At 45.5% G+C, this 14,431-nt stretch overlaps 1 protein-coding gene across 1 annotated transcript in view; it reads right to left on the reverse strand.

Annotated features, from left to right (window-relative positions):
• Nucleotides 1-1,523: 1,523 nt before the first annotated feature.
• SLC14A2 (solute carrier family 14 member 2) overlaps nucleotides 1,524-14,431 on the reverse strand; it is a 234,754-nt gene continuing 221,846 nt past the window's right edge. Inside the window, 6 exon segments of the mRNA XM_035559961.2 lie at nucleotides 1,524-3,195; nucleotides 10,421-10,561; nucleotides 11,227-11,276; nucleotides 12,129-12,263; nucleotides 12,868-13,015; nucleotides 13,953-14,145. Of these exon segments, the coding sequence (XP_035415854.1) occupies nucleotides 3,136-3,195; nucleotides 10,421-10,561; nucleotides 11,227-11,276; nucleotides 12,129-12,263; nucleotides 12,868-13,015; nucleotides 13,953-14,145 (727 nt within the window). The 3' untranslated portion in view covers nucleotides 1,524-3,135.

Raw genomic sequence — 14,431 nt, forward strand, 5'->3', positions numbered from 1 at the left:
TCCGGAAACAATGTTCTTTGACAGCCTTGACCTGATTGTCCTGGGATTTTCTACATTGCAGATGTGAGTCATAGGCAAAAGGAACATGTATTTTCAGGGCATCGCAGACCCTTCTGCCTTTAAGGGGACCACGGCAAGCAGGTCGCAGTGTGTGACTGTAGGACTACTGAAAGAGGTGGACTTCACTTCTCAGCAGATCCTCCCATGGCAAGATCAGTTCCTTTCTGGCTGGGACAGGAGTTAGGTGAAACGAAGGTAGCATCCTTGCTTGCCCTGATGGAGTGACCTGCATCAGAAGAAGCAGCAGCAATCACTTTTGCTGCCTCTGGCAAAGGTTTCCCAGAAAGCAAGCTGATGATGGGGTTATTTTGCTGTTTTATTTGGGGTTGTTCTTCTAAAGTTCAGTTTGCTGAGAGGTTCTGATATCTTAACTGATGCAGACAACAGGGCTAAAAAGGACATAGTGTTAGAACATTACTGCCTGCATGTTTATTCTTTAACCTCACCTCAGGAAACATCTGGTAGCAAATGAACATGTAGTGGCAATAAATGGCAAACTGCTTTCAGCACTTCTCCAGCGTGTGTCCTGTCTTCAGATCGTGCCACTTACTCGTGTCTGTGCTGGGAGGCGTCCACAGCTGGTGGTTTCCCTTCCCGTGGTGGTGGGGCTGGGATCCGCCAGCTTGGAAGGTCCCAGCGGTGAGGTGCCAGGAAGAGGCGTGTGAGCAGTAGCACATAAAAGCAGTTATTTTTGCTTCCTCTGATCTCTGATAACAGGGAAGTGTTCCCAAACAGCCAGGGCTAACACTTTCAGTACAATGTAACCTTTACTTAATTGCTCTATTGCCATAACCTTGCATGGCCCTTTAGATACCAAGTGTGATAAGGCTGCTGCCCAGGGGAGCTCACGCTCATTTAGGCTGATGGATTGTGACATTGACTCCTGGGATTACGATTGGAGGCTGATAACGTGGAGGAGAAGTGTTTTGGGCAGTGCATTGTTCTTATCAGTTCTCACCACACGTGGGGGTGAAGAAAACAATAGATCAATTTGCATCACTTCATACGCCCTGCTCACAGCATCTGTACGAGTGGCTGTGTCCCTGGTGGGACCTTGCTGACAGCTTTGTGTTCCTGCCAAGGAAAGGCTGGAAACCGAGGCTGCACCAGAGGAGGGAAGCTGCTCTCAACGCAGAGGAGGTGAAAAGTGGGATGCTGAGGAAATGCAGTTGGGAAGTGATTTGAAAAGGAGATGCAACTTGGGGCTGGGCGAAGAGGGTGCTGTGGTGTCAGAGAACAGCCCCCTTCGTGTTGTTTGAGTCTAGGGCATGGTCCCTCTTGGAAAGAGATTGCCTTAAAGCACAATAGGATGGAGCCACGGCATGAGAGATGAAATTTGGTCATGCTCCAAAGTAAATGAAATACTGGTGTTTTAAAGTTGGAAATTGGATAAAGCAGGTGGGGAGGAGAATATGCTGGTTGGGATTGGACGTGATGAATAGAACGAGGAGTTACGGCACTTCTTGGCATGCGGGGCAGGCAGGTTTCACACAGATCCCTGTTCCGCATGTGACATCCCCACAGACCTTCCCTAAGTCAAGCAGAGAGGCTCTGCAGTCCCCAAAGGCTGGAGGTAAACTCTTCCTGGGGTTTCCACAGTGCATTGCGATGGGTACGAGCTCATCTGTGCTTGTTTGAAGATTACTGTACACCTTCGTAGCACGTCTTTAAGTACCTAAGGAGTGAAAAATGCATAGCCCTGCATATCCTATATTGTAGTTTTCTTCAGTGAGATGGGAAGGGGGGATTCTCTTGCTCTTAGGAAGCTAGGTGACTAACGCTGTCCACAGCCAGGCTCTGAAGGGGTAGGCTGGAGGTGACTGTCATAGAGGGGGGCTTTGATCTAGCCCACGTTGGTGAACAGAGCCACCAGAAGGCATTACTTACCCTGTAACTGGTAATCACACTGTGGGAAGATCAGGCTGTGATTTAGTAAGAGGGGAAAGAACAGTCACATGCCTTCTCTGAGGTGCAATCATTCACCTGCCTCTTGGGCTTGATTATTTTGAATAATCAGGCCTCTGGCCCTCTTTCTGTTTGAGTGTGTAAGTCATTCGCAGTTATCCTTTGAATGCTTTTGGATGGCTTCCCAGAAGAATTTACATCCTGGATGGTTTGTGATTTGTGTGAAAGCAGCTGTCTTCCCCAGCATCGGTGTGTCGCTGCATCTCCCGTGATCAGCAGAAATTAGGCTCAGAGCGTTTGAGGAGCCCATGAACGATGCCACGTGCCTGAAGTCGGAGGTGTTTGGGGGCATTTCATTCGGTGCTCGCTCGCAGCTGCAGGTAAAAGCACAGGCTTCCCTGAGTCTTACAAGTAGCCGTCATTCTGTGAAAGGACAATGGAACAAATGAGCTCGCAGGACCTGCCAGTGTGATTATCGGTTGCACAGCAAATGGGCCCGCTCTTACCTCCGCGGCTCAATTACGTAAATGCACAACATAGCAGTTAGCGGCCCCCTCCGGGAGGATTGTTGTAACAACAATGTGCCTCTGCGCATTTCTTGTCACATTCCTCTGCCGATAGTGTAGGCTTCAAGTCCCCTGGCTCGCCATGTGCTTCCAGCTGGAAGGACGGCACTGGTTTTGCGTGGTTAGCCTGTGTGAGTCTTGGGAATCCCTGCTTGTTCGCAGAATTGCCACCCCGGGAGGCAGGAAAGCGTTAGAGCTGCTGCTTCCAGCTACACTGGACAGAAGCTGCTGGGTGGTTTGACTTGCTGTGAAGGATCTTTCCACGAGATCCCAGCAGAGTTTAGGCTGGAGCTGTGAAGATTGCAGCCCCCTTGTGTAATTCCCTCCTTAGCACCTGCTGCTCCCGAGCCTTGCTTGCACTTGACAGAGGTTTGCAGGTGAGAGACCGCTTCAGCTTCCAGGAGGAATCAGTCAGGGGAAAAGGCTTTTTCATCTGGAATTTTCATGCAGACAAAATATAATCAAAACAATTTATATATTTAAAAAGAAGCTTACCATATTCAGTGGAGAAAGTCTGGATGAGTCGAGATGAAATATGAGTCCAACTCATATTTCTCAAGCACATCAGTGTAACTTATTTCCATGCCTGCTGCCCCCCTCCACTTCAGCACATGTGCAGATACCTCAGGGATAAAAACAGTTCTGCTTTTCTGCTCTGTTCTTGCTATTCTGCTCTTAATCCTCGGCATGACTTTGTTCACAACATCTATCGTTTGGTATGTTAGTGGGCATATGACCTTTTAAAACAACCAAGTTCTTTGTGTTTTATCAGCATCAGCTTTCAGCTTTGGCTAAATTTAAAAAAAAAAAAAAAAGTAACATGGCAAATCCATCCCAAAGCTGTATCACTCATGTTTGGCTAAATGTGATTTCAGATCCCCTTACATACCTCTGCTTGCTGTGTGGATCCTCTTTCCTGAATACATTTTTGTCTTTTCCGGTCAAAGTAATGTAATCAAACTGTGTCTTCCATATCACGTGAATGAAGAGTGATCAAATGATATGTAATCTGTCTGCGTATTGCCTTCACCAAATGCCTCTGTAATAGTTCAGGTGCTCTCCTAGCTTTCTGGGAGTTATATTTTTGCACGTGGAAGGAGCAAGTCTTTGGTGCTGTGGACCAGGTCACACATCTTCCACTATTCTCTACCCTGTAGAGATGAAATGCTGTAAATTTGGGTGTTTCAGGAGAGAAATGAATGGTATGTACTTTCCACCGAGCTGCAGAGGGCGGCGAGCGTTGAGTGAACTCTGGCAAGGGTTCTGCTCATCCAGATGGACACTGCTTGGGGTGACGGATGGCAGCCTTAAGATCTCCTTAGGGGAATTTTTGCACTTGTATTCTTTCAAGATTGTTGCTGCATTTCTTGTCTCTTGGGTAAAACTTGGGTTTATTGCATGTAGAAAGCTTGCTAGCTGCTAGCAGAGCCTGGCAGAAAAGTTATGTGCAGAGGTGCACCTCGTTGCTAAGCCACCACTGCTCGACACTCCCTGTTAAGTTGGATTTCTCTCTCCAGGTATGGAGAGTTTGCATTCTGAAGATATTCTGTGATTTAGGTTGGGTTTGAGTCACCCTCATCTGACCTGTGCAGGTAAGCTGACAGTAAGTGATCTGTTGGGTTACACTGAAGTGAATCAGAAAGGTCAGTCCAGGGGTTTAGCATTCTGGATCCTCCTATTTAGGTGGAAACTGTGGCTTTGTATGCAGGGAGTGCAGAGACATAGGGAAGGGCTGGATCTTCCTCTGGCTGAGAGTAAAGGCAGAATATTTTCTGGCAGCAGGAGGTGGCTCTGCATTTGCTGTCTGGTGCTGCCATTCACTGTAGGTGTTCCTTGTCACATGAGGAGAGGAAAGCATTGCACATAACTGAAATAGACACAGAATTAGTGCAGAGTCTAAAGAACTACAAATGCACCTGTGTATAACGTGTGTGCATATGATTTATGTGCAGCTATGTATCTGTCCATTTTTAATCTGCTGCTTCTGTCTTTTAACTGAAGTTTGAAAAGAGAAGCGTCTGCAGACTGGAAGTGTCAACTTTTGCAAAGCTGACATCCAGTATTGCTGCAATTAAAATTGTAAACCAAAGGCAAAGTCATAAAATAGTTCAAAAAGCTCAAGAACACACGTAGCAATCATCGTATACTAGCTAGAATGAGATCTTGTCTGTTGTGGTTCCCTTTCACATGAGACATCAGGCACTGTGTGGTACAAGATGTGCATTATGACCAGTCTGGGTGCTCTTGCAGGAACAGTTTCCCCTTTTTCCTCTTTTTTTCTTTTCCTATGTGCTTGTGGAATTGTTTGCACAGTGGAGTCCTGGTCTGTGAGCAGTACCAGCTCACCTCAGTGCTGGTGCTAGAGTGGGCAGAGGGCTGCAGGAGCAGGGCCCTGGGTAAAAGAAGTTAAAGGCTTACCAAGGTAAGGGAGATGTCCCAGGAGATGGCCAGAATGTAAAGACGGGGGATTTAGAGGCAGAAGAGCCAGAGGAGGTAAAACAGGGAAGGAAAAGGAAAAGGGTTGTCTGTATTTGGAAGTCTAAGCTTAAGGCAGTGTCTTCTAAGATAAGAAAGAACAAGGGCAGAAAATGGAATCGAGTGTAAAATGTGTGAAAGCAGCAGAAGTTAAGAGGAGATGGAGCTCGTGGAAAGGACAGAGAGCAAAGGAAAGACAGTGCATAACTGGGAATGTGTAATGAAAATTACGTAGTAATTCCAGTTGCAGGGATTTTTTTTTTTCTTGCCCTGCTAATGAGAGAAGAAATCAGGTCAGGAGAGCCAGATCTTACACAGACTACTTATATCTATCACTGCTAACAACATCTCACTGACCGGTTTTACCCGCACAAAACACGTTCAGCTTCTGAGATGAGTGGCCAGTTCAGCAGGGCTGGCAGATGAGATGACAGCATTTTCAGAGACCAGCAGTGAAGGTGCCCCTTGACTGCTGAAAGTCCCGTTTGTGTTTTAATGTCTGAGCACAAAGAACTCCATGTTGTGTTTGCAGAAGGTTACTTGTAGGGCAGCAAGTCCCACCCTGTGCATAGGAGTGAATTCCAGGACAGCTCGCAGTGACAGTGCAGGAGGGGACCGAGGAGGCTGGTTTTGTTCCAATCGGTCTGTAATTTTCCTCTTCTTAGAAACTGTACTCAGGTTTTGCTGCAGCTGTAAATATCCTGCTCTTTCTGTGTCTCATAAGCAGCTAATATGGGAAGTGTGAGATTATGGGAATGGACACTTCAACAGGAAAGAAAGCTCAAAGATAAAGAGAAGGAATCCCTATTTTCCTTTCATTTAATTTGCTTTAAAATGAGAAGCAATCTGTTGTTAGGATAGTTAAAATAGTTTCTATAACATTGAAAACTATGCTGCTGGGCTGCCTCACACTTCGATATGTCCATGTGGTACAACAGCCTGGCCAGTGCCCTATAACGCAAGGAATACAAACTTCACCAGTCACAGACACTTTGTGCTGCACTGGAAGCTGCAGTGGCTGATTTTTCTTAATAGGGTATCTATCCTCTCCCACCAGAACTATATACTACAGTGTGGTTTATAGCTCCTTTACGGCCAGGGCACTGGGACCGTTTGTAAAGGCTGCTGGAAAATTCCACTTAAAGAAATTCCTTCTTTTGCTTCCTAGTGTGTTGTGTTGGGGGCACACTTTTCCTAGTATCATGTGTTTAATTATGCTAACTAACAGATCTGATCCCTGGCCTCCCACTGATCTCAGCCTTATCCGATTAGACTGATAAACGATCCAAGAATGTTTAATCTAAAGGGGGGGGGGTGTTGTACTTTGATGTTTTTCCAAGCCCACAGTTCCCATCCATTTCTAGTCCGTCTTCTTGTGATAGGCAAAAGAAAGGGAATTACAGGTTTTCTTGGAATGTGTTTGCATTTAAAGCCCCAAATCTACAATCGCATACACATGTGGTTTTATTTTACTTACAAAAATAAAAAAATCTTATTCACCTCGCCAGGCCTTAAAAGTGGAAAGAATTGCTCTGACAGTGCAAGTGTGCCGTGTTTTCCTACACAGGTGTTTTGTTTGCTCGCAGGGCTGACCTTGTTGCTCACTTAGGAGCATTTGAACGCGTGGTGAGCAATCCTTCTGCGGGCAGGTGGATGTGCTCTGTGCCTGCAGGCTGCACCCCCCCCCCCCCCCCCCCCCGCGGGCACTTGGAAATACTGGTTGTGTGTGCAAGATTTCATCCGGTCTCAGGCTGGATCTTGTTGCCCCAGCATCTGAGGCTGTAGGAAATGAAGCAACACAAGCGCCTGTCACGTGTTTGCCCTTTCAGCCTCCCCTGGTGCTTGAAAAGCACGGGCTGGTTCCCACTGGCATCCTGCTGTAGCAGCGCCCTGGGTGATGCCCAGAACCAGCAGGTTACAGATCTGGGAAACTAATTACCTTGGCCTGTCTGTGCCTCTGAGAAAAAGCAGAGTGAAGGTCTTAAACCATTGGAGTCTTTTCTCTTTGAGAGTTCTCCTCCTCTCATTCAAAATCTCCTGGAAGGTGGACTACTGGTAACATGAAAAGGTCCTTACCAGCTGAAGGCATGTTTCTGTAGCAAGGCGGAAACCACCAGAGAGATGTCGTTGTGTCTAACAATTCATAGTAGGCTTTGCAGTACTCTGTCTCAGAGAGAGAGAGGTGAATAGCCAAGGATTTCATCTGAATGCACACCCCTGCTCCCTTGGGGCTGGCATCTTTATTAGCAGGTGAAATAGTCATAGTTGTGGCCGAGCTCTGTGTCAATTCTATCCTTTGTGCTAAAGGTCAAGGTGCAAAAGATCAGATAATTACCAATAGGAGCGTTCTTTATATTGTTTATATTTCATGTAAAAACAAAACCAAACAAAAATCCCGAAGGCTCTGATAAGAGATTGTATGGCTGCCTGACCCCAGATCCGGGCACCTAAAGGCTGGTGTGCTGCAGGAGGCACTCCAACCTCCTGGTGCTGGTCCTGCCTCTGCGACCCCCTCCTGGCTCTGTTCTCCAAGTCTCCTGGGATGACCATTTATTCCTTCTCTCAGCATCACCAGGGGTTTAGCATCTTCGCTGCAGGGCTAAATATTGGCCTCTTGGGCACTCACCCTGGTTCTGGTTTGTACCTGGGAGCTCTGCTGGCAAACAGCCGCTGCTCCATGCCCAGCATCCTGTGACTGCTTATCTAAGGTCGTCTTTGTTCACACTGCCCTCCCCTTATCTCTGCCCTGCGTAAATAATTCCTGTGATTTTGATACCTCCCACGTGTGTGTCGAAAACAAGAATGCAAAAAGGCTGCTTGAAAAAATTGTGGACGTAGAGTAGCATTTATTTAAAGAAAAAAAAAAACAAACCACTAAACAGAACATTTCAATAATAAGAAAAATTAGCTTTTTTTTTTTTTTGGCAAAGACTGCTATAAATGATAGTGGCAAAAGCACGATATGCAAATTCTGAATGCTACACATGATGAATTACCATGTAACTTTGCATGGGGTGATGGGGAGATGGGGAGACTGAACTCTCTGGGTAGAGCAGAATGAAAAACAGTGATGTGCAAAGGCTGAGACGTGGCCTTCATCTTCTGCTGTTTTCTGTTCTGTGCTTGTGGTTCCTGTACAGTGCTGCTAAAACAGCTCTGTTGCTGAGCAACAGCAAGCTGAAATAGCACCAGACGGAGAAAATCTGCTGATTTACACTGGTCGTAAAGTGTGTCCTCTTACCCGAGTGCAGATTTCGGCAGAAGCGTGAAAGCCAGCCCTTGCCTTTAGCCCCTTGTGCTAGTGGCCTGCCCCCCTGGGGCACACGTGGCCTGGGACACTACAAGATAACCTTTTTCTGAAGGGTTTGACGAGTGGTGAGGTGCATCCCCTGGCCAGAACAGGCCCTCCTCTGACCCCAGGCTAGGGTGTGAGTGGCCTCCCTAGGGCTGAGTCCTGGTGGTCTGGGCTGGGGGAGCTTTCCAGCCCTGGTTGCAGCACAACGCCCTGCCTTCGAGTATACAGGAGCGTAGCGAAGTATAAAGCAGTATAACGAGCAGAAGTTGGAGGTTTCCTAAATATCTACGCTCCCACTTAGATTTCATAATTTTACTTCCCAATTTTTTCTCGGCTATTTATGTAATTTAAGGGAGAACCTCCCTTTGGAGGAGCTTAGTAATGAAAAAGAGAGGAAAATATATACCCACCTCAAAGAGATACTGGTTTGTTTCCAAAAACAAACAAACAAAAAGCTCCACACAATATTATGTAGATATTTATCAAATAAAGCACAGTAAATGGCACATTTTGCAAGCAATCTCTGGAGCATTAGTCATACAGCAGTACTGTCAAACAGCTGAAAATGCAATGTTTCATCAGAAAATGCTGCCAACAATTCATCCCTAATATTTTGCACTCAAATCTTTGTCATGTTCATAAAAATACATTTTTTTTCCCAACCTCAAAAATCAGGAGTGGAATGATTTGCAAGCTACTTCTTTTTTCCTCTGCCACAAGAGGACCAGGAACAACATTAAAGTACACAGGCTAATACAAACTGAAGGAGCGTGGAGGAGAGTATTCGTGGCGAAGACGTCAGGCCCATATTCTCTAGTTGGTATCCCTGGTAAGGGATGATGATGACAAAGTCTTATGGCCAAAACCAGTCTCTCAATGAGTGAGGTGGCCAAGTGAACACCCCGTGAGGCCACCAGCGCTGTTGGGTGCAAATCCTCATCCTCCTTCCCAACCTGCAGACCCCGTAGTCTGGGTGGAGGTGGCACGGGGCTGGTCTGCTGCAGGCTCTGCTGCATCCACCAGCCCCCAGCCTGTCCCCTGCCTGTGGCAGGGCAGAGGGAAGCTGCAGAGCAGCCCCAGGCTGGGACAGGATGCTGGTTTGCTGCTTGGTCTTCATGGACCGGGTGGGATGGTGTAGGGAGAGGTCAGGATACGCTCATTATTTCTGCTTATGCATGGGCTGAACAGAGCCCTTCCATTGCATAGGGAAGGAACTGCAGTGGTTTGCTGCTGTCCTCTCCCTTGCGAGCCTGTGACCAAGTTTGGGTAATTCAGAAAATCATGAGATAAGCACAAAATCTTGACACTTTTTTTTTTTTTTAATAGAAAAAGATTATTTTTACTGGTATCACCTTTCTTGGCCTTGAGCTTACAGACTTTTCTCTGCAATGGTGTGGGTCTGAAACAATTTTTTCATGAAGTGTTAGAACCCAGTGCAAACTTCAACACCCAAAAGCTGGGGCTTATAGCTACCCCCTCTCCACCATTATTGTGATTTTACCACAAGTCTTGCAAGTGTTAGCAACACTGTCTGCAATTCATCTCTGTCCATTCCGCGTGTGATGATTGTTAATTCACATCTTTCTCCACCATGCTCAAGATCCTCCAGGCAGATTTCTTCATCACCTATTTTCTACTTAGCAAACTGTGCTCTTTATTCCAGTTCTCTGCTACTATGAAGCTCCCTAAGATGCATCCTATTGCTGTGGTAAGCTGGGTTTAGCCATTGATTAGAAGTCCCATCAGATGCCGAGAGATGCTCTGCTCTTTATTGCTTTATGTTTGATTGCTCTAACTTGTATGTCACAAACAGATTTTTCTTTTTGACTTTTAAGTCATTTACCCACTGTCTAAAATTCAAGCATCTTTTCAGGCGTATGTGCTTTTAAATCACTACAGATTAGCCTTGGGAAAGGTCCCTCCAACTCAGCACAGCTCTATCTAATCAGGACAGAACAAAAGATTGTGATGGAAAAAGTCTCTTCATTCAAAGGTGGTAGGTTTTTCTGGTCTTTTGACTTTATAGGGGGAACACCTTGTGCTCTTGCCTTATAATCTGCAAAGTATCTCTCTTCTTGGGTCTTTATACATCACAGCAAGACATCTGATGTTTCTTCACCCTCAGGTAATATGCTCGGTTGGCTTCTGGGTAGGTGACTTTGGAGAGTGGTAGCTTGTAGATGGCAGAGTGGTTTGTGGTTATTAACAGGAAGGTCAGTGCAGATAAGCAGAAGGACCAGGTTCCTGATGGCACCCCAAACTGCAGATTAAAAACAAAACCCATATTTACTATATATTTGTCTTTTGTTTGGTCCACCAGCAGTCCTGAAAAAAATACTCAGAGCCAGGCAGCTTGGAATAAGCTTTCTCAAGAAGTCTTGACTTGATTTTGCAAAGAGGATCTCCCTGGAGAAGCAGAATTTGAGATCTTGACATTATGCATTAACCTACTGGCTCTGGCAAGAAGGATGCCTACTGTTTGTGCATCTGCAGAGATTTTGGATGGAGCTGAGATGGGAGTGGATACAGAAACATTCGTCTTCACCCTGGGCTGTTGCATCGCCTGCCTTTTGGCACTTGGGCAAAGGAATTAAACCAAATCTGTGGTGTTACCCATGTGGAAGGACCTTTTCTTCAGGCAGAAAGTATAGCCATATAATTATTTCAGAGCTGTTGAGGGCAGATCTATGGAAGTTTGTGCAGGCTCCTAGGATGAGGACTAGTAAGTAATGACTGCAAGTGCCATGTTTCAGTGGGAACCACACCACCCCCTGGGCAGATCATGTTCCCTCACCTAGATCTGCCCTGCGTTTGGCTGAGTTGTGATCTGAGCCTCGATGTTTTTGCCTCACAAGTCAGGAAAATAGAGAGTGTGTTCTAATTTGTCTTTGTAAACAAGCCTTTATCATCTAATAACCTGCTTACCACAGACAACATGTTTGTCATTGTTGCTCCCAGATAGGCACTGAAGAGCGCTGTGAAAAAGAAAGATAATTCCTGGTGAGTTCAGTTGCTCTCAGCATGGAGGAGACCAGCAAGGAGAAACATCTCTCACACTGCCTTGGGTAGCTCAGCCACTGCTTATAGCAATGCCTGGGCAGGCCCCTCTTAAAGATCTGTCCTTTGCCCAGTGTCCCCTGCAACACCTGAAACCCATGGAAAGGGCAAAACAAAAAAGGCTGAGTGATAAAAAGTGTGACTATAGAAACAGAGGCTTCTGAAACATGCATGGAAAGTAAGTAGGTTGATGGATGGAGTTAAATAGGAAAATAACCCTTCCATCTCTCCTGCCTCTAAGGCTAGAAGGTGGGTCAATGAGATACAGAGCTAAATCATTTTTATACGCACACCGAATGAGCAATAGTTTCACTCCCAGCTCCCTGTGATATTGAAATTTCATATGGAATTGCCTTATAAATAATTCTTCAATCATTCTGCATTGCTTAGCCTCTGGTATCCATTTCCATAGACCGGGGAAGCTGCGTTGTCTAATTTCAGGTTCAGATTCATCTTGAGCTCCAGTTTTCTCAATGAACACAATTAATCTCAAAGCTAAGTACCTAATTTTGAATATATTAGTTAATCCACCGATTGCTTCTTTTGTTTTGAGCACAGCTCTTGGCTGGAAGTCAACTCACTGCTTTTATTTTGTCAGGGTGCGTTAGAGCAATAGCTCCAACACCTGCCTCAGTCCTTCGTCAGTCTCGCCCGAGTCCATCTGCCTGCCTAGAGGTGGCCATCTGGCTTCAGCCCACCTCTAGCAGCAACACATCTTATCTCGTTTCAAAGGGAAGTATGGTAGCAGTGAAAATCCATAGGGTACGTACCACAGGCAATTGCCAGCAAATGTGTCTGCCAGGTGAACGCATAGAACATGCCTCCGATGGCGATACAGGAGAGGGAGCTGTTGTAGCTCCACAAGCCGGAGTAGATTTTGCTAAAAGGTGTTGCTAAGCTCAGTGCTGTAAAATAAGTCAAAGATGTGTCATTCCTTGGCCAAAGAGATAAAAGCAGCTGAGAAACGGCACAAACCCAAGTTTTTGAGGGCTCAAGCCTGCATGTGTATGCTGAGCTCCTGTTTGTGGTCACGTTGCCATGGTCTAGGACTAAACCTGTTCAGTCTAATGCAATCACTGTGGACTTTCCCTGGTGCTGCTGGGCTGAATTTGGCCTTATGGTTTCACCAGAAGACATATGAGTGAGCAAGTGTACGTTTGAACTCTGAATGTGTCCCTGAGGCCTGCACATTCAGACTCGTGGCAATGACTTTTATTAAGCTGCTCCTAAAAGCACCCGAATATATCCAGAAATGAAGTATTTCAGGATAGAAATTCATTTCAGCCAAAAATGCATTACTTTCCTCTGAAGGTTTCCACTGTCATAAAACGAGGTAAGAGAATGCGGAAGTCAATCAAAAGAATTCTTAAAACAGAAGTGGGTATTTTTTTTCAAGCAGCCATTCTCCAATGGAAAACAGATTTGTGACTGTAAACGTTCCAGTCACTCCACTTCCTCCTCTGTTCTCTGTGCTTCTGTAGAAAGCTGTGACACAAATCAAATCCTTACCTGCCAGCATCCCCACTGCTGATCCAATTGCCGCGTGCAGACAGATGAGTGGAGACGAGATAAATAAAGCAAGCAGGAAAATTCCCCCAGTCCAGGGGTTGTCGCAGCCATAAACCTGACCGACCCCGACTGGAATGGATTGCAGTAGCTGTGTGAATGGGGAGGAAAAATGAAAAAGCAGTTTTTTATCCACTTTGGTGTTTTGTTTTGTTTTAAACCTAGTTTTGTTGGCTGCTTTCAACCTAATTTGACTGAGATACAGAAGTTGTGCTTGTTTCAGGAGGTTTTGTGAAAATAGTGGCTTGGATGGGAAGAAAATGATGGACCAGAGCGGTCCATCCCAGAGGGCTGTGCCCTCCCCTTGGACAGGCGAGAAGAGCCTGTTTGCAGCTATAGAGATGGTTTTGAGACACTTTTCCCCGAAATGTTCTGTCCCATCCATATGGAACTTCATTTACAGTCCCCATAAAACTTTATGTCATGATAAAGGTTCTTCTAGAAATGCTATCAGAGTGGATTGCTATTCAGTGTCAATTAACTTCCTTAATCACACCTGGGAACCCTTTAAAATAGTCCACTGAGCCTTAGGGGAAAGTGCTTACTGTAGTGTCTGTGCTGCTTACCGTGCTACGCAGGAGCATAAAGTGTTTCTTTGGAAAGGTCCCACCTGAATATTAACTGAAAGTATGTGAACATACACCTGCACCCAAGTTTATAACAATTTTGTCGTGGCAATATCCGCTTGCTCATTCCTTATCAGAAAGACTGTGCTTTGATGCATTTTTTAAAATCCTTTCTGTGTAGAAAATTGAAAATAACCTATGAGTCAACTGGTAGCCTCAGCGTAGCTTTAGCTGTGGAGTGGTGAGCAGTGTACCCACAGTAATGGAAAATTAGACTGCAGAGGCTCTTTGAAGCTGGTAATATATACATTTAGATACAACTGTAAAAAAAAAAAAAAAGATACCAGATACCAAAAAGATTCTCATTTTCAAGCAATCAAAAATATAAATTCCTGGAGTAAACCCTTATGTATTGGATAATAGCTGTTTTATAAATGCAATGTTTTATCAATGCAATTCTACCATTGACATTTCAGCATCTGTCCAGGTGATGTTTGGTGTTGCTGTTGCAGGCTGAATGATGGTTGTAGGGAAGAAGAGGTTGTAGGGTCCTGATGCAGCCAGATAGAGGGTCAAGGCCAAGTTGAAAGGGAAGGTGAAAACAGGCAGATCCCACTTACAGAAGACTGAGCCTAAAGCGCTGGTGAAAACAGGGCTGAAAGAAGAACAAAATGGTCTCACTAGGAGCTCAGCAAACTCCCTGCCCTCCACAGGTCAGTTAGCACTATACAGATTCCTGCTGTCTTATTTAATATGATACACAGTGAATTGGGTGACTCTAAGGGGTGGGTCCAAAGTGTGGAGGATCCACAGATTTAATGGAGTTATTCCCATACCAGTCTCAGTGACTTATTATTATTATTTAGTACTTAGTGACTGAATATAGGACACCAGTGCCAGGTCTAAGTGACCTGGAAGGAGGGCTGTGTGTCCTTGTTCAA

The sequence above is a fragment of the Cygnus atratus genome, chromosome Z, assembly GCF_013377495.2.
Source record: "Cygnus atratus isolate AKBS03 ecotype Queensland, Australia chromosome Z, CAtr_DNAZoo_HiC_assembly, whole genome shotgun sequence".
Taxonomy (NCBI): Eukaryota; Metazoa; Chordata; class Aves; order Anseriformes; family Anatidae; genus Cygnus; species Cygnus atratus.